The 25,559-nt window shown below is 35.9% G+C and overlaps 1 protein-coding gene across 6 annotated transcripts in view; it reads left to right on the forward strand.

The window, feature by feature from the left end:
• Positions 1 to 25,559, forward strand: part of LOC115216340 (spectrin beta chain, non-erythrocytic 1) — a 242,972-nt gene that overhangs the window by 59,203 nt on the left and 158,210 nt on the right. For all 6 annotated transcript variants that reach the window (XM_029785570.2, XM_036506463.1, XM_036506462.1 and 3 more), the window contains exons 3-7: positions 1,482 to 1,649; positions 14,032 to 14,148; positions 18,866 to 18,942; positions 22,137 to 22,217; positions 23,868 to 23,980. In XM_029785570.2, the coding sequence (XP_029641430.1) occupies positions 1,482 to 1,649; positions 14,032 to 14,148; positions 18,866 to 18,942; positions 22,137 to 22,217; positions 23,868 to 23,980 (556 nt within the window). The remainder of the gene's footprint in view (positions 1 to 1,481; positions 1,650 to 14,031; positions 14,149 to 18,865; positions 18,943 to 22,136; positions 22,218 to 23,867; positions 23,981 to 25,559) is intronic.

Below are 25,559 nucleotides of genomic sequence, written 5' to 3' on the forward strand. Positions count from 1 at the left end.
GTTTAACAAGAACTGACAAATCGAAAAACTGCAAGCTCTGCTGTCTGTTTTGGCACAGTTTCTATAGCTGGATGCCCTTCCTAAAGCCTACCACTTTACAGTGTGTACTGGTTGCTTTTTACATGGCACCTATAGCAGGAAGGTCACCAAATAGTGTGCAGGTCACGACCTCTCAACTACAGGGAATAGTATTGGACAGAAAAGGTATCTTGCAATAGAAGAGAAACACCGGTACTTCAGATAGAGAGAGAGAGGAAAGAAAGATGAAGATGTGACAGAAAAGGCAGGGGCTGTGCACCCAAATTACAGGGTGGTGTATATGGTGAAGTAAACTGGGGATTGGGAAAGGTGAGTGGGTGGGTGTGTTCCCAAGATGAGCTTCTAAACTGATTGCGTTAGTCCTGAGAGAGGGAGAGAAAGGAGGCAAGATTGCAGATATGATAGAGGAGACCACCAGTGAGGGAGGGAGGTTTCTGGTGAGAGAAGCAAGATATCTGGTACTGTGGTGGGGTCCTGAATGGGTGAGCACATTGCGAAACACGCAAGGATTATTTAAGAGACAGTACAAAAAATATTTAGCCAACGTGAAAATACAGGAGGAAAAAGAAAAATAAGGTTTTAGAGCGATTTCAATTTGGAAATTACATGAAAAATTAAAGAGAAAAACTAAGGCAGAGAGAGAGAGAGAGATTAAGATGTGGAAGTTATATATTGAAGAGTCAATTGAAATAATTAGCTTACGAAATTAGTAATTAGTAATAATGCATGTTAGATCTATGAAGGAATGAAACAATCAAAACAACGAAAGAATATCTTAGCTTAGCAGTACATAACGTGGCTGCCAATAATAACGAAACACTGGAATGAGCCGCATATATGATGGCCATCCACTTGTGACCGAGGAAGACCATTTGCTGACCTTTAGGAACATTGTGTTCTCTAGGACTAACTTATATTTTGCATTTGCAGCTCCATTGGTGGCTAATGAGCCCTGATCTTAACAAACATACATGACTACAAACATTGCAGACCTATATATATATATATATAAATTTAAATAGAGGTTAAAATAACCCCCTTAAGGGATAGAAAATATCCAATGAATTACCTATTATTTTGGAAAACCTATCCTCATGTATCATGTTCTCCTGTACACCTGTCACACACAAACACTACTTTCTCTGTTCCTTCAAATAATTATAAAATACATCTGGGAAACAGTGTACCTTCAAGCAGAAATGAATTTTATGTCAACGGCAGCAAACAAGAAAATTCATCTAAAACAAGGCGAGACATGCATGTTGAGTATGGCTGCACATGCGTAAGGCACAACTAAAGTATAATGAAGAAGAAAGACAGCCATATTGGAAATATCTGCTCAGGCACAGTTATATTTGGGGTGGGGTGGGGGCAATATTTCCTGAAAAAAAAAAGATACTTCTATGTTATCCTTATGATTGTTTTTATCTTTTGTTTTCTAGACTCGGTTTTACATCAACGATCTGTTCACAGACCTGTCTGATGGCAAAATCTTGATGAAACTTTTGGAACTAATATCCGGTGAAAGAGTTGGCAAACCAAATGATGGCAAAATTAGGGTACAAAAAGTTGAGAATGTTTTGAAGTGCTTACAGTTTTTAAAATCCAAAGTATGTTGTCCTTTTTCTTCTTTTCCTTGATATCAAAAGTCATAAAATGTTGCCATTTATAACAAAAAAAACAAAAAAAGAAAGAACTTATAAATAAAATTACTTTATAGATATTTGTTTATTGTAGAAAATAAGACATGTAACAATTTCACAAATTGTCAAATTTCTGATTCATAAGAATTTCTTCTTCATATATTGGTAAAATGATAGCTACAAGGGGTTAGACTAATGTTAAAATGTGTCAATTATTGGTTATGTATCCCTTTCTCTTCTCTTTTATTCCTGATCTAGTATATATAAATCACAGTATGTGTGTGTTTAATGACTAATGCATACGTTTCCCCAATTCTGAACTTTACACAAATGTTAGTTATGTCCCAAGGATGGTCATGCACTATAATATTTTGCCCAGAACTCCCAAGTAAATGGACATAAATGGACATAGTTTCTTGTATGTAGGATCTTCCCTTATTTTTTAAATTTTTTTTTTATAAAAGTGAAAGAATTTTGTCTATTTGTTTACTTCAACTGTCCACCTGTGCAGTGACCCAGTTGGGAAACAGGATTTGGAAGCTGTCATTTTATTTTCATGTAAATAAATGTTTATGTTAATTCAAAAGATTATCTAAGAAATCTTATTTAGCTATTATTTTTAGCATAGCATGTGTTATGTCTCAGGTAATTTCCTTTCATGTAAATAAATGTTTGTTAATTTTAAAAAATTTCCAAATTTGTTGTATGTACAGTTTTTTTGTATGCAGGGTCTTCCATACTTTTTTAATCTGTATTGTCGTATATTGGCATTAGACTATGATTAAATTCACTAGGAACACTGTACGTGATGAATATCCAAGACCAAACAATCTTAATCTCCATATTTAAGCTGCATTAAACTTTGACAAGCTTACCTTTACCTATTCTGATTTACTTGAAAGGTGATGTTCCCTTCCCTCTGTTCTATTTGTTAATACCTTTGTTTACCTACCAATGTGTTGTTTCACTTTAAGGATGCTTATTTACCCATCTGTTATATTTCGACTGCTCTCCATTGTTACAAATACATTTTAGCATTGAGGTTCTGGCCTTTTTTAAACAATCACATATGATTTGTCTCAAAGAATCAACCTTTAAATAAGAGTTTTGCTACCACCAGGGAAAGCTTTATGCATCTTTCAGAAAGCTCCATACCAATTTCACTTTATGCAACATTCACTGTTACTTTATGCGCAGGCTGTGTGGGGAAACAGAATAAAGGGGTTTTCGTTAGCTTATAACAGAATCGATAATCACTTGGTACGCTAAAACCTATTTTCCTTTTCCTGATAATACAAGCATGCCACCTAAAAAGAGAGCATGCATTGGCAGAAAGTCTTCTGTAGCAACAAGGCAGCTACATTGGTAGGCTAAGGAAATTGGGTACCAGGAGTCCTGTAGACTGTTGAAAAAAGCTGCCACTGCCTGAGCTGCAACTACTCCTGAGCAGCATGTGACCTATCAAGTGTGTGCTGCTGACACAAGGGCTGCTGAAACCCCACAAAAGAGTGCTATCCATTGGGCATGCAACGCTGCATCCACTTCTGCTGTGAGGTTGGCAGATGACGATAACCATCGGTTGATGAGACTTCAGTCTCATTGGAAGGCTCTTGCCTATGACTATTGGAAGCCATCGAGTAGTCGATGGGCATCAAAGGCACTCAACAAGAGACTGTTACTGGAGATATATCTGTAATATGTCCATTTTGCAAGGCCCTCAAATGGAAAGGTTCACTTGCCTGACCCGCAAAACACTCCTCAGCTTTTCCTCTCTTTACTCCTTGGTCAACACCCAGATTTGCAGCAATTTATATAGAAAATTCGTGCTTATAACTCTGCCTTCCAGATGACAAGTTTCGGTCACAAACCCATTCATGAAGACTCCTATATGCCAACGTTCAAAATTCAGAGCCAAACCTATCATTGGATAGGCTCTATTCTTCATGTCAACAACACTGAACACCAATTCCTTCAAATTTACTTCATGCGAGATACCACTAAGCAAATGACTCACTGAGTTCAGGTGGCACTTGGAACAAAGTGAAAAAATACCATCAGTGAAACTTAAACCGTCCAAAGGACAGATGCGTTTGCTAGTACAATATACTACTATTTTAAGTTGTTTCATTTTTCATAATATCAAACTTATCTATACTTTAAATATAGATATATCTCAGATGCCTTGAATTAATTTTTTTTTTCTTGAGCTTTTGTGACCTGGAACTATTTATCTCCTCTTCAAAATGACAGTAAAAAAAAAAGTGAAATACTTATTTCCTCCACATCATTCCTTTTTTGTAACTTGTCTTTTTGAGTATTTTTCTGTGTGACTTGAACACATTGATCATATACTGCAAAATCAGCTTGTTTGACACCTATATTTGCTGGTGTCACATGGAAGGGAAAACCCTTTTGCACCAGTGAACTTGCACATACTATTATTACTTATTAGTTTATCAAGGCAGATCTCAAATGTAGCATGTTCTTTCTGTCATGCAAAACTAACAAAGTACATTGCATTAGATGTTGTCCGTATAGCTGTGTACACCTGTAGTTAATAATAGCCAAATGTGTGATGATGATAGCTGCAGCAATTCAAAATTTGATATGATTGAAATGTGGTAGTTTTTATCTACTTAGATGGAATTTATTTTTGATCCATATTTTCCTTTTTGGGAAATTAGCTGCAGTGAAATCCGCACATTTTCTTTTGCAATTTCTTTTTCACTGATTTTGGTAGAGTAGTTTTTAGTGGTAGTTGTGCTGCGATAAATTGTTGGCTGCTTGAATTTTATGCCTAACAATTAGTGTCTGTTATAATTTCTACAGTTTGGTTTTATGTAAATTTTAAACAAAAATGAACCCAACCTCTGAAACCTGAACTGTTCCATTTTTGAACTAGTTGTCAATGATACTAAGGTATTTAAGAATATTGTAGATCTTTCTAGTCTGAGAAAATGTGCTGTGTATTTGCTTGATTATATTACAATTGAATGTTGTTTTAAATTTCACTAGATTTGGATACCTGATTTTTAACTTAATTCAGTGTTTTTCAACTTTTTATGTCCCATGCCCTAATCCAACTGTGTGTGTGCATATGTATGTATCCATCCGTCCAAGATTTAAGGAATGGATAAAATCTGGGCTACATATGTTTTATAGCAAGTGGAACCTCAGAAGTGGTAAATATCCAAGTGAGGTGTATATCACAGGCTACACTTCAGGCCAAGAGTATCTTGATTGAATGAGGTTTACTTTGTTGTTAGGAGGCCTATGAATCTTCCATGTGTTAACATGGGCCTCCTAACAACAAAGTATACTTCATTCAATCAAGATGCTCTTGGCCTGAAGAGTAGCCTGTGATATACGCCTCGCTTGGATATTTACCGCTTCCGAGGTTCTGCTCACTATGAAACATGTAGCCCGGATTTTATCTGCACCATTCCTTAACTCTTGGCTGCCAATTGTGAAATACAAAATAATTTTTTTCAGTTCCTCGTACTTCAATACAGGAAAAATTCACAACTTTCCACCCCAATAAACCACTATTGTTCCTGAATGTTGTATTTTTTTATTTGCTTGAAGGTCATTTTCTTCCTACACATTGATCCTTGGATATTATATATATCTATCTCTATATAATCTTCCTAAAAAGTTTTAATTAAAACTTTACTGCCACCTGTATTCCCTAGTTACTCACACTCCTGCCTGAAGAAAATCATGCTCTAGCCCAGTGGTTCCCAAACTCTTTTTTCTCACAATGCACCTTACAAGTAGTCAAAATATTTTGGAACACTTTCTACATAAATTTTAAAATTTATTCAAAAGGGGTTTTATACATATTAGCATAGCATAAACTATAAAGTAATAGATAGATAATTAAAAAGGCAGAAAAAGTGCATGTACTTACTCTTTATTCAATATTTGAAGCAATGTCATCAATGAGAAACATGCACTTGATATTTTGGGGAAAGGTTTTCGATATTGGGACAAATCCTCAGTTCTTTGATGCAACAGAGCTTCTCTTTTTTTAGATTTGATGTTATTGAGAGTTGAAAATCCCAACTCAGATAAATACGATGTGGAAAATTACATTAAAATGAAATAAACCTTTTTTGCTACTGAGGGGTATTCTCCAATATATATCAGTAGTTAACTCAGCATACTTTATTTTAAGTCTGTGATCACTGGATGTGGATGTCAATTCCTCTTCTTCACTTATTTTCAGACCAATATTAGATGGAATTTTATGAAGGGATTTCAAACCCAATCATACTCTTGTGTGTTGTTCAATGATGGAAAGTAAAAGTTTGTTTTCTTCCAAATATGTTGAATGTTCAAATACGAGTCATTTCTTTTATTCAGCTTTTACATATTAAGGGAAACATTTCAAAGTTACCACCTTGAGCTCTATTTTTTCAAATTACAACTTTCTTTTTAAATGAAATCAGCTTATCTGTTGAAGTGAGATGTTTTCATCTCTACCTTGCATAATTGTGTTTGACGTTATTAATTTTTGCAAATATCTGTTAAATATTCAGCTTGGAAACTTAGAATTCACGTTGTAGATATTCCAAGAAGCGTTCATGTTTTACTTCTTAAAAAAATGCATGCAATTCCTTCTGGAGTTCATGTATGCGACATAGCACCTTACCTTCTGAGAGCAATCTGGCTTTGTGCTGGGAATCCATATCAATACAAATTTGTTCAAATAAGCAACACCCGACTTTTAATATAATTAACCTTTTCAACAACTTGGTTTAATACTTGCTTTAACTCAACTGGTATTAGTTTTTGAAACTAATACATACTCATTGCTTCCTACATAGGGAGATACATCATTAGGATTTTACTGTTGTATGAACGATACAAAACGTTTAATAGAGCCCATCATAGATGGTACCCCATCGGCACATATTCCAACACATGGATTCCGGGATAAATTCTATTTTTCAAGGTAGGCAGATAAAATGTCAAAAATATCTTGACCTCTTGTAGTGAATGGTATTTCTTCACAACAAAAGAACTGATTTATGATTTGGTTACCATCAATAAAGCGAATAAATGTAATTGTTTTGTTGCTGTTAGTTGATTCGTCAACTTGTAGAGCAAATTCTGAGTTCTAAAGTTTGTTCTGTACATTCTCCTCTATATCAGCAGATAAATCCATAATTCTCTTATGTATTGTATTATTTGAGATTGGAATCTTGCTTATTTCTTGCTTAGCTTCATCACCTAGCATGGTTTTAACCATCTTTCTACAAGCGGGTAAGATAATCGACTTGGCTAAAGTATGCGATTTCATTTGTAGTGGAATCATTTCAGCTATCTCAATAGATGCGACTTGAGCCTTTTCTGAAGCATTCCTCCTTCTTTGAAAATAGTTTCTTTGACTAGATTGCTGTTCTAGCAGTCATTGGAAATGATTCAGATCTTTACATTGAAAATGTGAGTGTTTGGTTGTAAAATGTCTTTTCAACTTGTTGGGCAACATGCCTTTGTTAGACATCTTTTCATCACAAACAACACACAGCGGAAGAGGTTGATCCTCATTACCAGTTCAATGAAACCCAAACTTTAAATAGCTATTGCAATATTTTCGATTGGATCGAGCTTTCGCATTATTATCACTACGCTTAATTGCTTTTGACAAATGTTCACTTTCAGATTCATAATCGTCACGGTTATGATTCCTCCTAATAAACTTTTCCATTTTATGGGTAATTTAGTCTGTTAATATGAATTGTCTTGCACAAAGCGCACAGATTACTAACAGTCAAACTGAGACTGAGACAAGTGACCTGTGAGCCATGAAAAGTGGCAGCATGTCACATATTGGACTCTTTTGAGAAGTCTTTCAAAATTAATTGAAAAGATGAAAATTCTTGCCACTGTATGAATGAAAAAAATTGAAATACAGCCACAATACATGAGGACGCATTAAAAGATTTGGTTTAATATCGTATATTTTAGTTAATAGTTAATTTTTCACATTTATTGTTGAAATGAAAACTGCTGAGGCTACAACCGAAATAAACTGAAACATAATTGTGCACTGAATATGTCCATAAGACATCAATTTCAAGGATAGATTGATGCTAATTTAGTTCTTACCCTTATGAAATTTCAGATTCAAAATTGAATAACGTTGTCATACCGTAATTAGCCTAAATGAACTGAATGACACAACCACCTCTCATTCTTAGTTTAAAACTTAGTATTTAGTTTTTTTTTTCCATTTTGACATTTATATATGAACTTTCTAGTGAATCTTGGTTTGTATTTTTCATATTTTGAAATATAATCTTACTTTTTCAAGGTGCACCTAATTACATCTTGCAGCGCATAGTTTGGAAACCACTGTTCTAACCCAATACTGTCTCCCCACTGGTAGAGGTGTAAAGCTTATCTGAAACAGTTCTCTAGTTCATAGGATTTGATTTTGTCAGAAATATAGTAAAAATTTAGGTATTTTTTTCTTCTTTATTACATATTAAGTTGCCATCATCATCACCACCACCACGACTATTTAACTTCCGTTTTTCATACTGATAAGAGTTGGTCAGTTTGATAGGATCTGGTGAACTGGAAGACTGTTGCAAACTCCAATGTTTGCTTTGGAATGGTTTCTGTGGCTGGGTGCACTGCTAATTCCAACCACTTTACAGAGAGTACTTGATGCTTTCTACATGGTATTGACACCAGCAAGGTCACCAAGTGTCTTGCAAGACAAAACCCCCTCAATTAAAAGGAGTAATATTGAGGGAGGTAGCTTTGTGTCATGTGATGAGAGGTTACAGTATGAATTGGACAGGAACAGGTGTCTTGCAGTAGTGGAGATCCATGATTAACCAAAGGGAGAAAAGGAGAAGGTGGTGAAGCTGTGTCAGGGCATACCCTCAAGTTACAGAAAGGTCATGTGATATGTATGAGCCATTAAGTAGTTTTACAAGAGTGTGGAAATAAAATGGCAGATGGAATAGAGGGGAATGTAGTGAGTGGTGAACATGGGTGGGTGGGTGGTCAATCATGAATGTCAGTTAGTGAGGAAGGTGGAGGAAATATGGGGGTAGGTTAGAGAGGTAATAGGTAGCAGCATAGCTGATGTGGAGTGTGTGACATGCATGAAAGATGCACAGTGCCGGACACAAAGTCAGAGGTAAATGAGGTTGGAAATAGTGGAAGACAGCTTTGGAATGGAGTGGGCTGTGCCATAAAATAAGAAGGAGATAAAGGAAGGTGAAAGATGCATTCAGTGGTATATAAGGTGATGGTAAGAGATGGTACTGAGAATGTTTAAGAGAAAGGAAGTGGTTATAGGGAGGAAGCAGCTGAATGAGTTGTGCCATAGTCAGAAGAATGAGGGGGTAGGGCATTAAGAAGATGGGTTGTGAGAGCGGGGTTTGTCAGGGACTGAATAAGTACAGGGGCATAGTAAAAATGAGGCTTTAAAAGCATTCGCTTACATTGATGAATGACTATCAGATGTTTAAGCCCCACAGAGTAGCTAACAAAGGACCAAGATGATTGGTGATTTGCTTGCTTCAAAGAGACATATGGGTCTTTTTTAAGTGAGCAAATCACCAATCATCTTGGTCCTTTGTTAGCTACTCTGTGAGGCTTAAACATCTGATAGTCATTCATCAATATATCGTCCCACATCATTCTGAGTCTTCTTCCACAGATTTCATCTACATTTAGTGATCAGCACTTCTTTATGCTGCTGGCTTTATCCATGTCTATCACATGGCCATACCAACACAGTATTCTCTCTTGTATACTACATTTGATGCCTATTCAGCCAAATTTTTCTCTTGACACATTTTCACTTTGTTGTATATGCACACTGGCCTTGCACATCTAGCAGAGCATGTTAACTTCATTTCTTTCCATGTTCTCTGCATTCAGGGCCTGCATCTCACTACTATGTGGCATTGCTGTTTATACACAAGCATCATAAATTTGCATTTCACTTTGAGGGAGAGAGAGAGAGAGAGAGAGAGAGAGAGAGAGTTCATTTGCATTCAACAAGGCTAATAGTTCCCTGAGCTTTCTTCACCCAGTTCCTATTCTTGCAACTATAGTTTCAAAACCACCTTCACTACTATTCAAGCCTCTCAGGTAACTGAAACTGTCTACTACCTCTAAGGATCCTCCTCATCATTCAAGAGAATCTATCTAGAATTTCTTAGTATTTATTATTCCTGTGCATCTTCCACTTGCAAAGTTTACTTTCACTGTTAACCTTCTTGTGATTCTAATACATCTCTTATATGTCAACACTTTACACTGGGCACATTGTATGATAATCCTACCTATAACTTTTCTACCTATCAAGCAGGGTTAGCATCACTGTACATGACTTGATTGGCTTTCACCACCACTGTTCTAGCATTTCAACAATTTCACTCAACTTATTTTCATTGTGCCTTCTTTAAGTGTGATTGTTCTAAGGTAGAGGACTGGTTGGGAAAAGTGTGTTTATAGTATCTAAAATGAAGATTTATGCAGATATTTGCTAAAAAGCAGAGAGCTCTTGCACATGTCTAAATAATTACCACAAGTAAAATTGGTCAGTAAATTACCAACAAATTCCCAAATCCTCAAGGCAAAAAAAAAAAAATTGTGGGGAGAAGTTACTTAGACTAAATAACTCCATGACCTCTTCAATGACATGCTCTCTTCACTCCAAGTCAGCTTCCAGTTTATCTTTTAGTTTTAGACTTAACATTTATGTAAGTTGTATGGATGTGAATGGGAATATATGTGAGAGGGGAAGAAGAGAGAAGTAGATGTTGGACAGTAAACAATCTATTTCTTTATATCTTTATTGCTTTTGTCTTTATGACTGGATGGTGTGTTGATGTTTGTGCATGTGTATCATATGTCCTGTTGTGTCACTTGTTTATTGGATAGCATGGATTGAATTACAGTCCAGTCACAGATTGCCTCACACATGCATCCTAATTATGTGCTTAATAGTGCAGTAGCAGTAGTGATGTAGTCTCTACATTTTAACCATATATTTCTTATTTAGTTACAGTGTCCAGTGTTTGAGAGTAAATTTGAATATTTGTTGTAATGATGCATCATATAAATTTATTCTATTCAGCATGCTGATTGAGTATTGATGTCAGTTTCTTTTCATTGTACTCATGCCAATACTTAACCATTTTTTTCTGCTAAACTTCCAGAAGCCTCACCAATTTATACTGTGGTTAAGTTCATAAATTCACCCTCCATACATTTTTAATGGTTGACTACATTTCTGCTTTTACAGTTAATCCTAGGGTTAAATATACACACAACACAATCCTTATCTGTATATATGGTTCTATCAAAGATAGAACAGATAAGCAAAGCACATGAAGGAAGTACGTTTTGCATATTTGTGACCTAATGAATTTCTTTGGTTTCTCTACAACTTCAATTTTAATTTTTAGCATCATTAAGTCCATTCCTAAATCTACAGGCTAATTCTCCATTTAGTGTAGCTTCTACAAGCATTATCTTCCTTGAAACTTGTCTGTGTTGTACTATGTGCTTATGTTTCTTCTTACAAATTCTTTATACCCTGTTCCATTGTTTATTACTATATTTAGGACAAGTTGCATTAGTGTCCTTATATCATCTAACATTTCTTTACCTTCTTGTATACCTTGATCCTGTCTCTCTGGTTGTAGCCTGAGAATGGTAGGCAGTCCATAAATCCCTGTGCATATTTCTTTACTTAACAGGGTTTATGCAAGGGGATACATTATTCATTATCTTAACTAAATCTGCAGAGTATGTTTTAATGTTGCACCACTTAAATGCCCTGAAGCCAGGGCTGCCTGACTGGCACATAAAAAGCACTATTTGAGCGTAATCAATGCCAGTGCCGCCTGACTGGTACCCATGCCGGTGTCATGTACAAAACACTAATTCAAGTGTGACCAATGCCAGTGCCACCTGACTGGCATGTAAAAAGCACCATTCAAATGTGGTGTTAATGCTAGTGCCCCCTCTGACTGGCTCCCGTGTTAGTGGCACGTAAAAGCACCCACTACGCTGTCAGAGCGGTTGGCATTAGAAAGGATGTCCAGCTGTAGAAACTCTGCCAGATCAGATTGGAGCCTGGTGCAGCCTCCCAGCTTGCCAGTTCTCGGTCAAACCATCCAACCCATGCCAGAATGGAAAGTGGACATTAAACGGCAATGATGATGATAATATAGACAAGGCAAAAAAAAAAAGTAATAAATCTTTTCTTGGGGAGATTTGCAAGCAAATATTTTCTCACATATGTAATATAATGAGTTGAAGAACTGAGACAATTCATGCAATTAGTACTTAGTAGATCCCTCTAAGAGTGGTTACAATCTAAAAACAGCAAGAGAAATGACTCAATAATAGTAGCTAATTAAGATATTTTGAAAATAGTGATAATGCAGACAGGAGTGGATCTTATCTTTTAAAGTTAATTGATTCAGTTGATTGAAATTTTAAAGTCACTAAATTGTTAATGTCATATGTGTGTATTTAATATGCAGAATGCCTGCACAGCATTGACCCTTACCTCAAAATCAGAAAGAAGATTGGATGGAGCCTACACTCACATGCTAAGAATAGCTTTGAATGTCATCTGGGGAGGTTGTCTGACCACTGAATGACTGTATAAGAATCTTTGTCCAGTATCGGACATCATCAAAGAACATCAGATTTGCAGGACATTACTGGAGAGCTTAAGATGAAATTGATTGAAGTTCTTTTGTGAGATCCTACACAAGGAAAAGCTAGTAGGGGACGACAAGCCAAGACCTATATTATGCAGATTTGTGATGGCATAAGCTGCAATCCCTCAGACCTGCTGAATATCCTGAACAATAGAATTAGGTGGTGACAGCCTCATGGGAATCTATGCTAGCAGTACGACCAGATGAGGATTAGTGTTCTCATGGTCATAATTTACATACGTATAACCCATGCCAGCGTGGACAATGGATGTTAAATGATGATGTTCTAATGACTGAAATTTACATGTGTTGTCAGGATATATAAGTGTTTTGTTGATTTTAATTTACAGAAATGTTTTGTTTGTATCGTATGTAAGTGTCTTCATCATCATAATTTACATAAGTGTGCTGATGAATCAGTAATTTAAATGTCAGTTTGACTACAGTTTACATGAAAGATTTTAGAAATAGTTTTGTAGTATCTAATTTCTTGGTATGTGTGTTTGTAAATCATTGTTAACCAGTTATTTGGCTTTTGTTTTTTTTCTTTTTTTTACGTGTAATCCAAGATATTTGTGTTTGCCCAGCAGTCACCAACTTATCAGGCTGAAGTATTTTCTGACTCTATAATAGAATCTTAATCTTGGGGATGTGGTTGTATAAACATTATGTAGCTGATACTGCATGAGTGCTTATCAGAGCTTGTGAGGACCAGCATTTACATTTGTACAGATATCTTTATACTGAAGTTCATTTTGGAATTATGATTTACAGTTCAATCCCACTTTGGTCATGTGTCTTTTACTATAACTTCTGACTAATATAATCCTTCTGTGAAAAATTGGATGGACAAAAACTGTGTGCTAGTTTGTCACAATGACTTGGATCATTGAGTGCTTTAGCAGAGCCTACTGTGTTTCTAGCATTTAGTCTGTCTGATGATAGCTCTGTATTTTGATGGCTTTCCTCCTACTGTAGCAGTTTTTGTCGTGGTTTCTTCCTCTTTTTTCCTCATCAAGTCTTAACAATGAGCCTACCTTCTCTAAGTTATAAAATGGTGATATATTTGCATTTAAGACCACAAAATACTAATCTAATGGGATAACAATGAGTTTAGAAGCTGGTGTTTTGTATGTTTTCCATCACTAAGGCATCTCTCAAATGACCCTATTCACCTAACTATGAATAGGTATAATAGGGTTGGAACAACTTCCCCGGTAAGCAGTAATAGCACTGTAAAATTGTGTTTTGTTAGTTCTCTGTAGGGAGTTCAACTCCTTTATTATACCTTGAAAGAATGGGCTAAACACAATTAGCTTAAATACTCTGCACAACAGTTCCCATCAGTTCTTATGGACCCCTAGGTCCATGAGCAGAGCTAAAAATTTGTTGAGTAAACAGACCCTGCAAAAACCATGGGTAAAATCTTTTAAATGTAAAGAGTCCTTGGTTGTGAAAAGGTTGGTAATTATTGTATTGCATAGACAATTGTATCTTTAAAATGTACTAGATCCCAGATTTAGGGACACAATATAACAATAGCAACAAGCTTCAAATCCTTGACCTTAAACCATTCTGTATGCTTTCTTATTTCATTTTAGCTAAGTTTTTCTGACTGGTTATTTTATATTTTTCAGATTCACTTTGAAAACATTGGTGCTGAAGATATTGTTGATGGCAATCATCGGCTTATTCTTGGACTTATTTGGACAATCATCCTTAGATTTCAAATTCAAGAAATTGTAGAATTTGTGGTATGTATCACAGAAACTTTTTACTCACAATAAAAATTAAAAAATCCTAGCAATGTTATAAATTGAGTCTCTGTAATTTTGTGACATTCATGTCTTTCCCCCTAAGTCATTAGCAGCATAATTAGAACATTTCAACTGGGAATCAAAACTTGACATGGACTAAGATTTTATACTCAGTTGCTCATCACAAATTCTTCATAAATACTGGCTGGTAGATTTTTTTTTTTACAGAATTCTTTGTTTCATGAATATTTATCAAAAATTATTTTCATGGTTTGTTGGAGTAATGTTATGTAATGGCAGTTGTTATGGGTTAGACAAAGGAATCAGCAAATAACAACACACCTGTATAATTCAATTATGTATTGAGAAAGAAATATTAAAACTCACATGGAAGACAGCACAAAGCTGTTATAATATATTTGAGCCCACGGCCCAAAGCCATCACAAAAATATTAGAGTTCAAAGCACAGAGTTGTTACAAATAGATTTGAGTCAGTCTTTGTTGATTGCAAATCCAGTGTTGGAATTATGAAGTCGCATGTTCCAAATTCTCGATATGCCAGCCAAAACAAAATCAAGGTCACTCTTTTTATCTTCTTGTGTTGTTGTTTACTGTTTTGGTTTCATTTGCAGTAGTGAGCCCAAGGAATGATAGTGATATCAAATACAGGAGAAGAAAGACAGAATGATGCTATCATTCTGCCTTTCATTTTAGCAGCGGCGGAGAAAGATAAAATAACATTTTCCATTGAAATGTGAGCTAGTGAAAATTGTATCAATCATCCCTGGTCGTCTTCATTTCATCAATTAACCTTGTAGTCATCTCTTTCACCAACTAACTTATCCTTGCAAGATTTTAGTATTTATAATTATTGCAGAACAGTGAGAAAGAGAGACATATCTCTGAGAACAATGGGGAAAACTGCTGAGAGTAATTCTTTGTCTCATTTTGACCTTTTGTGGTATAGAAGAGGTCAAGAAGTTCAAATGAGAAAACACATAAATTGGTTTGGCATAGGGTAAGAGGAATTTCTATAGATTCAGGTTCGAATTTATATGCCCAAATGAAATCCACTATATTACCTCCCATGGAAAACATACTCGTTAAACAGTAATGTAATACTTGTAGCATGATGATATTCTGATCAGCTCCTGAATCATTTTCCACCAAATGATATTTCATTCTTCTCAAAGATTTATAGGGAACTGGCCCCCGTGCCGGTGGCACGTAAAAACACCATCCGTTCGTGGCTGTTTGCCAGCTCTGTCTGGCACCTGTGCAGGTGGCACGTAAAAAGCACCCACTACACTCACAGAGTGGTTGGTGTTAGGAAGGGCATCCAGCTGTAGAAACACTGCCAAATCTGACTGGGCCTGATGAAGCCTTCCGGCTTCACAGACCCCAGGTAAACCGTCCAACCCATGCTAGCATGGAAAACGGACGTTAAACGATGATGATGATGAATCGTAACTGATTTTTCTAAGTTGCTATTTGAACAATCTGTTTTTCAAGATTCACCAGCTTTGTATAAAACCAGCTGGCTCTATATTAAGCAGTGTTGCTGGAGATAGCCAATTCAATACCCGATGATGATGATGATGATGAGTTGGAGCAATGACTAATAAATTATACTGATTATAGTCAAAAGTGAGCATTTATCATTTTATGATAGGTGGCATGTGTAAAAAGATTCGAGCGAGGTCGTTGCCAGTACCACCTGACTGGCCCCCGTGCCAGTGGCACGTAAAAAGCACCCACTGCACTCTCGGAGTGGTTGGCATTAGGAAGGGCATCCAACTGTAGAAACTCTGCCAGATCAAGATTGGAGCCTGGTGCAGCCATCTGGTTCGCCAGCTCTCAGTCAAAATCGTCCAACCCATGCTAGCATGGAAAGCGGACGTTAAATGATGATGATGATGATGACTGCACTGATCCAGTTTAGTTAAAAGTATGTCCTTCTCTGCCAGATAAACTGTTTAATAACTTATGGTCTTATGTACTTATGTCTCCAACAGCACTAAATCACAGTGCCATTGTTTTAGACATTAATAAGTTAAGAAGTTTATTATTAGAATTATAGTTGTTATTGGTATTGGAGCAATGGGTACCAGCATGTGGGACTAAATGCATATAAATAAATTTGTCTTCATTCTCAGTTTAAAATTTGGCATTTGTTTTTCATCTCTTTAAGGTCAGTACTAGTTATATAGTGGAGCTGATTAAAAATGATTGAATAACTTTCTTTGAGTGGTCTTCTGTCCAGTGTGAGATATCAATATTATTATTAAGACAGTGATGAGAGTGGAAAGCCATACTAAATCATCATCATCGTCATGTAACATCCATTTTTCATACCAATATGAGTTGGACAGTTCAACAGGAACTGAGGAGTTAGAAGACGGCACTAACCTCTGCTATCTTCTTTGGCATGGTTTTTATGGCTGGATGCCCTTCCTAATACTGACCACTTTACAAAGGGTAGTGGGTGCTTTTTGCATGGCACCAGTAGCAGTGAAGTCATCCAGTAACATACAAAACAAGACCCCCTCATCTAAGGTGGGGGAGTTGTATTGAGGGACAGAAATAGGTGATGGCTGTGATGATGCATACGCCCAAGATTCTGGAACGTGTGTATAACAAAGTGGACCAGGGATTGGAGAAGCTGAGTGGGTGGGTAAGTTTGTGAGAATTTGAAAAAGTGCAAGAAGGAGGGGGGAGGTAATGTAGTGAATGGGCAGAGAGAGAGGGTATTAGGAGGATATGTTGTGTAGAAGATTTTACAGGGTCCTATTGTGTTTACAAAGGGGGTGGAAGATAGAGGAGGAGAGAAATACAGCAGGTAGGGAATGTGGGTAGGGAGAGATGTTGGGAAGGTGGGTTGTGAAGGAGGGGCTTGTCAGGGAACAGATTGTGTGTGTGGTGGTGGGGTGGGGGTGGGGAGCATGGCCATAAGTAAAATGAAGTCTTCAATTTTGTTTTAGCTGGACAGGTCTCCTCAAACACAGCAAACTACCAACTGTATTGATCCTTTATCATCTCCTTTCTGATGCTTAGCATCTGAAGATCATTTATCAACACTCCATCCTCTAAATGACTTGCAATGTTTAGTCATGCCTGAATATGTTTTGAACTGCAATCTTGCAGATTTTAATTTCACACCCCACCCTCTTTTGTTTTAATAAAATATGTATAAGCTAAGTGTTAGGATGATTAAGTTCCCATTTTAGCATCAAACCCTTATTTGATACAATTAATATTTTTAAAAGATTTTATTTGGCTGTGTGGTAAGTAGCTTGTTTACCAACCACATGGTTCCGGTTTCAGTCGCACTGCGTGGCACCTTGGGCAAGTGTCTTCTACTATAGCCTCGGGCCGACCAAAGCCTTGTGAGTGGATTTGGTAGACGGAAACTGAAAGAAGCCCGTTGTATATTTGTATATATATATGCGTGTGTGTGTTTGTCCCCCTAGCATTGCTTGACAACCGATGCTGGTGTGTTTATGTCCCCGTTACTAAGCGGTTCAGCAAAAGAGACTGGGCTTTCAAAAGAATAAGTCCCGGGGTTGAGTTGCTCGATTAAAGGTGGTGCTCCAGCATGGCCACAGTCAAATGACTGAAACAAGTAAAAGAGTAAAGAGTAGGTCATCAGGTACAAAATTCTGACAATTTTGACTTTACCTAAGTTTACCTTGGTATGCTACTTGATGAGCTTGATTATAGAGTTTTCATGTTGGTTTAGTACAGTTCTGATTAGATAATGGAAAACCTAGGTAAGTGAACTTATCAAAGAAGGCAAAGAATTGGGAAAATGCTTTGACTATTAGAAACGAAAAAGAAAAACGTTTCTCCTAAGACCGACAGCAAAGAAAAAAATATTTGAAAAACATTCTTAATGATGTGTCTGGGGAGAGTCATACTGTCTTTAATGCCTTATCTAACACACCAGTTCAATTTCTACTTATTTATTATTTCTGTTTTTCCTTCCAAATTTTTTGTTGCTTTTGCAACCTTGTCAAGGGATGTTGACTCTGTCTCATTCTTAATGATGCTATATAGCAAATAATAGTGTTAACTCCACCTCCCTATCCTTCTTAAGCTAACCTTTTATTTAATCTATTTTTAATTAAATTTACATTAACAAATAAATTGCAATTTTAGTTAATTCTATTGTTAAATATATTTACTGTATTTTTAATATGATTTCATCAAATATATTTCGTATTTTCTATAGTATATTTTGTATTTTCTATAGTATTGTCACAGTCAGAATAATATTCTTGTCATTTGATACTTTAACATAGTTTAATTAGTTCTGTGCAGAACTGATGCTTTATAGAGTCTTCTGAACTTATTTGTTGTGATGAACATTCACTTATTCAGCTATTAAAGGATTAACTGTGAAAATCAGCTTTGGCTCCTGTAATCCTATTCAAGGCTTTTTGTACAACTCAAGAGTACTGCATGTATTTTGAATTATAACTGTTTCCTTTATAAACCATAAGCTAGTAACTCGCTAATAAAAAGGTTTTCAATAAATAATTGCACTTTTTCTGTCGGTTTCTTTTTTATTATTTTCTTATAATGCATAAATTATATATTCATTGTATATATCTTTTATTTGCTCTACTCTATAATAATCATTTTATTAAATAAAATAAGCATTAATGTCTGATTTTTTGTTTGTTTGTTTTTCTTTTTTGTTCATCTTTTCAGGAAGATGATGATGGAGACCGTGAAAAAAAGTCGGCAAAGGATGCATTATTACTTTGGTGTCAAAGGAAAACAGATGGGTAAGAGCATTTGAAGTAAATACATAGATGTTTTTTAATCAGGAAAATGTTAAGGGTTACATAAAAAAATATCAGATATATAGATTATTTAATAAAATTTATAAATATACCTTATTTTGCTTAGTACTTCTGTCATTTTATTCATATATTTTTAATCAAACATATTTTGCTAAAGATAAGTATTTGTTTCTTTATAAGAATGGCCTACAGAAAATTATGGCAAATCTCATTTCATATGGTTCTTCTAAAATGTAAGTTACTCAGAATATATGCTAAAAACAATCTTGAAGCTTGCTGTCTGCTTTGACATGGTGTCTGTAGTTGAATACCCTTTCTAACAACAACAATTTTACTGAGTGGACTGCTTTTTATATGGTACCAACACCAGCGAGGTCACCATATAACTTGGAAGACAAAGTCCCTCATCTGAGAAGGGAAGTGGAATTGAGTGAGGTGGCTTTGTGCTAGGTGATGAGAAGTTAAACTATGATAGCTGGTTGGAAACGTGTCTTGCTGTAGAGATGCAAGGCTGCCTTTGCTGAAGGGAAGGAAGGAGGGAGGGAGAGAGAGAGATGGTGGCAGTGTACCAGGACTTACCTTCAAGGTAGAAGAAGGTGAATGTAAATGGAGTAGTAGAGGATAGGGAGTTCATAGGAGTGTAAAAGGGGAAAGGAGAATGAAAGAGGAATGCAATGAGTAATGAAACATAAGTATACGAGGGAGTGACAGAACAGCAATAATGCAGTTGGTAGGAGGGGGGATGAGAGAGAGATGACAGAGTGGTGTGGCCTGCAGGAGTGCGTGGGGAGAGACGAGTATAGTGCATGAAGAGATGTAGTTTGGTTAATTGAGTTGGGCATGAATTTTATGTGTGGGTGGAATACACAGGTCTTTCAGAAGTCAGTGGGTTTTCTCAAGAACTTCATATTGCCAGATATCTCAGTTCCTTGTCATCTCCTCTGAGATACCTAACATCTTGAGATTAACTTTTACCACTTCATTCCATGTCTTCTTGGATCTCCCTTCCACAGGTACCATCCATTTTAAGCAACCAGCATGTTTATATACAACTGTCTTCATTCATATGCAACCACATATCCAAACCATCATAGTCTTTTCTCTTGTATGCTACATCTAATTCTTCTTATGCCCAGCTATTTTCTTGAAACATTTGTACTTTGTCAAACATGTACACTGATGTTGCACATCAATCAAGATTTACAGTGAAACACCTCTCTCTCTCAGTGTGAAAAGCAGATTGTATGATGCTTGTATATGAATGGCTACACTCCATGATAGCGAGACATGGATCCTGTATGTTGAGGGCATGCAAAGACTGGAGAGGAATGAAGCTTGTAAATCCTGATTGATGTGCAACATCAGCGTACATGTTTGACAAAGTACAAATGTTTCAAGAGAAAAGGTGCATGGCTCAGTGGTCAGAGTGCTGGACTCACAATCATAAGGTAAGGAGTTCAATTCCCAGACTGGGTTGTGTGTTGCATTCATGAGCAAAGCATTTTATTTCACGCTACTCCAGTTCACCCATCTGTAGAAATGAGTTGCAACGTCACTAGTGCGAAGCTGTATCAGCCTTTCCCTGTCCTTTGGATAACATTAGTGGCATGAAGACTTGTGCCTCAGATGCTAACTTTCTAGGTGTAATCCCATAGTCATTCATGACCAAAGGGGGTCTTTATCCTTTACCCTTTTATATATATATATGTATTTGTGTGTCTGTATTTGTTCCCTACCACCAGTTGACAAGCAGTGTTGGTTTGTTTACATCCTTGTAACTGAGCATTCAGCAAAAAGTGACTGAAAGAATAAGTACCAGACTTTCAGAAAATAAGTTCTGATGTTGATTGGTTTGATTTTCCCCTTCAAGGTAGTGCCCTACCATGGTTGCATTCCAATGGCTGAAACAGGTAAAACATAAAAGATACCCAAGTAACTGACTGGTTCTTTATTGTTTTGACCCCAGAAGTATGTAAAGTGAAGTTGAATGCATTGTAATTTGAAGAGTTGATATTTTGCTTCTGGGCTGTCAACCTGCCACTTATATATATTCAACCTTACCTGAAATACTGTCACCTCACAGGAATACTATGATTTCAAATGGCTTAGATTAACATGCTAGGTAATCTGCTGTGCCTGACACCTGATTTTTTTTTTTCTCTCATTTTCTTCTGACTTTTCATTGTTGGAGGATCCACTTCATGCAAAACACTGTCTTCTGCTAAACTATTTAGATTTTGCTTAAATGAAAATTTTGGTGGAACAAATGAAGGTATATACTATCTAGAAATTTCTGGACAATGTTTATGTAGTGCCAACAATGTATTCAGGAATATGTTATGTTAATTCCCAATGAATTAATAAACAGAACAAAATTTGATTTTCTTCTTTGTCAACTAAGTTATTCAACTATTTCTATGAAATTAAAATCAAGTTATAATAGAAATAGTATTATTATTGTATATTAGTCCATAGCCCATTGCTTTATGAAAGGCATAGATAATATACTGTTTCAGCAAAATGTAGCTGTATATTTAAAAATGAAAGAAATGGAATATTTCATTTTTCTATTTGGTTTCGTGAGATTCTTGATCTAAAAATTGGGAATAAAATTTATAACACTTTTTACTTTCATGATTTTTATGTGCAACAATATATACATGCTCTCCTGGGTGCTGTATCAAAGAATTCCCAATGCTGCACTTAGCTTAAAATAACATTTGTTGTGACAAACAGCATGTCTTGGCCATCTAAACTTTGCAGAGCTACCCTGCTGTCTTCAGAGAGAGAGAGAGAGAGAGAGAGAGAGGGACGGATGGGGGGAGGGAGTGTCAGTTAATACTTTATATACTGATCCCAAAATAACTGAAAAGCGAACTTGACTTTATTGGGACTTGAACTAGTGCAGAGGGTTGGAGCAAAAGTTGTCAGGCTTTTTATCCAATACTCTAATGACTCTTCCAAATTGCCATTTTATACACATACACACACACACACACATTGCATGCACACATATAAAGTGATAAATGTATTACAGATCGATCACTATGTTGATAAGATAGGTTGCTAAATAGGTGAGATCAACAATTTAGCTACAGTATGTGAGAGACAGATCAAGAAGTTTTTAATACAAAAGGTTATTACATTATTCTAATTGCAATATATTTCCTTTTCAGATACCCTGGTGTACATATTGAAAATTTCACCTCTTCTTGGCGCAATGGCTTGGGTTTTAATGCCCTTATTCATGCTCATCGGTAAATTTGGTTCTACTTCTAAAAACATTTTTTTTTTTTCTTTTTGTCTTGCAAGCACTTGGTGGCTCTGTCAGTGCAGGGGCCACTTAAAAGCACTCAGTCGACACTGTAAAGTGGTTGGCATTTGTAAGGGCATCCAGCTGTAAAAACCTTTCCAAAACTTGTGCCACGTAAAAAGCACTAAGTCCACTCTGCTGAGTGGTTGGTGTTAGGAAGGACATCCAGCTGTAAAAATCCCGCTAAAACAGTTACTGAAGTTTGGTGCAGGCTTCTTCCTGGCCAGCTCTTGTCAAACCATCCAACCCATGCCAGCATGGAAGGCATATGATAAATAATGATGATGATATTTTAGTCTAAAGAAGAGCATTAGTATCTCTTATTTTTAAGTGTCTTTTAAAGTTGGGCATGGTAAATAACTGGGAAAGTTAATGTTTGCAAATGTTTTAATCAATGTGATATTCCATCTGTAACTGTATGTTTACCCTTTCGTTACCAACCTGGCTGAAACCGGCTCTGGCTTTGTAGTACAAATGTCTTGTTTTCAAAGTTCTAAATTAAAATCTTCCACCAAACCTTACTCAAAATTTAAGTTCTTAAAACTAGCTTCATAATAACTAAGTTATTTTACTTAATTATTTGTTATATTTAAAGTAATTGAAAGAAACAAGGAGCATCTCAAAATAAATACAGTAATGAAAGGGTTAATTGTTTGCTTTTGCTTTGATTAAAGCTTATTTAATTAGCTGAAGTTGGAGAAAATTTAAGGTTTGCATTAAACCAAATGATTATAATTTATTTGAAATATATCAATCTATAAAGTTATATTGGATTAATATATTTGAATAAATGAGGTAATTGTCTCGTTAGGATCATTCAAAAAGTAGGTATTAATGTTGTAATTTTAGATTCTGTTTCCTATAAATGTGAAACTTCATCCTTACACAATACCTTGTGTTCAGGACAGAGTTTGTATGTGATAGCTAAATCTGTCAATGAAGCAGCCAAATATCACTCAAACTACTTAATATCTTTATGAAAATACATTTTTGTAAAAACAATATGGCCACAGCTAGAATACTGACAGAATGTTTCTTAAATTGGCTTCTTGTAAATTGTGCATATCCAAATAAAATTAATGAAGTTTACTCAAGAACAATAGTAACAATCATCTTAAATTCCTTCTCCAAGTGTTTTTCCTTGTCTTCATCTTTATTATTATTTTCAATTTTCCCAAGGCGGCGAGCTGGCAGAAATGTTAGCATGCCGGGCGAAATGCTTAGCGGTATTTCGTCTGCTGTTACGTTGTGAGTTCAAATTCCACCAAGGTCGGCTTTGCCTTTCATCCTTTCGGGGTCGATAAATTAAGTACCAGTTACGCACTGGGGTCGATGTAATCGACTTAATACCTATGTCTGCCCTTGTTTGTCCCCTCTGTGTTTAGCCCCTCGTGGGTAATAAAGAAATAGGTATTTCACCCATCACTATGTTCTGAGTTCAAATTCCACTGAGGTTGACTTTGCCTTTCATCCTTTTGGGATCGATAAAATAAGTATCAGTCGAACACTGGAGTTGATGTAATTGACTCATCCCCACCTCTCCAAAGCTGCCCTTGTAGCAAAAATTTGAAATATTTATTTTTCAATTTTCCAGCCCCGAGTTGATTGCTTATGAAGAACTAATACCATCTGAACACATACCAAATCTGAACAATGCTTTTAATGTGGCAAAGAACATGGGCATCCCCAAAATGTTGGATGCTGAAGGTTAGTTATTTGTAACTTAATATTATTTTGTTGTAGCATACTGGAAAACCTTTCCTCAAAGAAGCACATAGACTTCTTATACTCTGGGTATTGAATCTTTGTGGGGTGTTTTTTTTTTCACTAATGTTTGTGCATAATCTGATGAAATGAGAAATGCTGCTTCACACTGTTAGACATTTCTTGTTTCTCATCATGTTTACATTCTTTCTATTTCATTGCTATAACTTTTTTTTATGTAGGTATTTTTTTTTCTTAGTTGAAAATATTTATTGGAATATAACATGTATGTATATGATACATATATAATACAAAACCACATTAAAATACAAATCCAAAACCAAAGAAAACACGAACATGAACATATTAGCGAAAAGAGACAGAGAGAAAAAAGGAAAAAGAGGAAAAAAGAAAAAGAAAAAAATCATTTCAACACCAAGTACCTCAAATGGTCATACACCTATAACTGTTCGTTGTATTTTGAAGTAAAACATGGGATAGCTGTAATGGGCTGTTTGATGTTGGCTTATTCAGAACAAACAAGTTGTACACAGTATACTGCAAAGTGAATACTAAAAATTAATGGATTTAGTTAGAATTTTATAGATATGATTACATCTGTTGTGAGAACTATTATTGGTATTTTATATCATTACTTTCATAAATGAGAAGAATTAAAGTTGAAACTGTCTTTGCTGGAATTTTTAATTCAGGATTGTGAAATATGCAATCAAATTTTGAAATTTAACCTTTTGGTCTTAGGAAATCAATGCAAGAACACATTTCTGATCCCTGAGAAATCTCATACAATAAAATGAGAATTTCTCCATTTCATTTTTTTTATATCATCATATTTTATTTTTACTAATTAGAAAACTGGGAGCTAAACTACCCATCCACACTTTTTTATATGATGCAGTTATATCAATATGCTATTTTCTTAATGGTAAGCATTATATATATATTTTCAAAAATATTAGAATATGAATTAAAACTGATTTATGAATTTAGACATTCAAATATGACTACTATGACAACCAAGTGGACAAAACACATCGCTAAAATTGCCAAGAAGGCTGAGGGTGTCTTGGCATCACTCACCAAGTCCTTTGTGAGCCGCTCTCTGGCTATCTATCTGCGGCTTTATATAGCTATGGTAAGACCTCACCTGGAATTTGCATCACCAGTCTGGAACCCCTATCTTGCCCAGGATATTAATCGTCTGGAAGCCGTTCAGCAACGTGCAACCAAAAGAATACCCTCCATCAGGCATTTGCCATATTCTGAACGCCTGACTTCCCTGGGCATGGACATATTGAAACTCCGACGTCTGGCAGCTGACTTGGCAGACACCCATAAAATTATTAACCATCTTACAAACAATAACTCTGAGCACCTTTTCAAACTCCACCCGTGGGCATATTTACAAAGTCAGAAAACAGCACAGCTCACATGACTTTAGGAAACATTTTTTCACGCTGAGAGTTGCTGAAGCATGGAACAAACTGCCAGCATCAGTTGTTAGTTGTCGGAGCACTGCATCCTTCAAAACTTCCATGCTTCCTGAGATTCACCAACACTA

This window comes from Octopus sinensis, linkage group LG10 (genome assembly GCF_006345805.1).
Source record: "Octopus sinensis linkage group LG10, ASM634580v1, whole genome shotgun sequence".
In the NCBI taxonomy this organism is placed as follows: domain Eukaryota; kingdom Metazoa; phylum Mollusca; class Cephalopoda; order Octopoda; family Octopodidae; genus Octopus; species Octopus sinensis.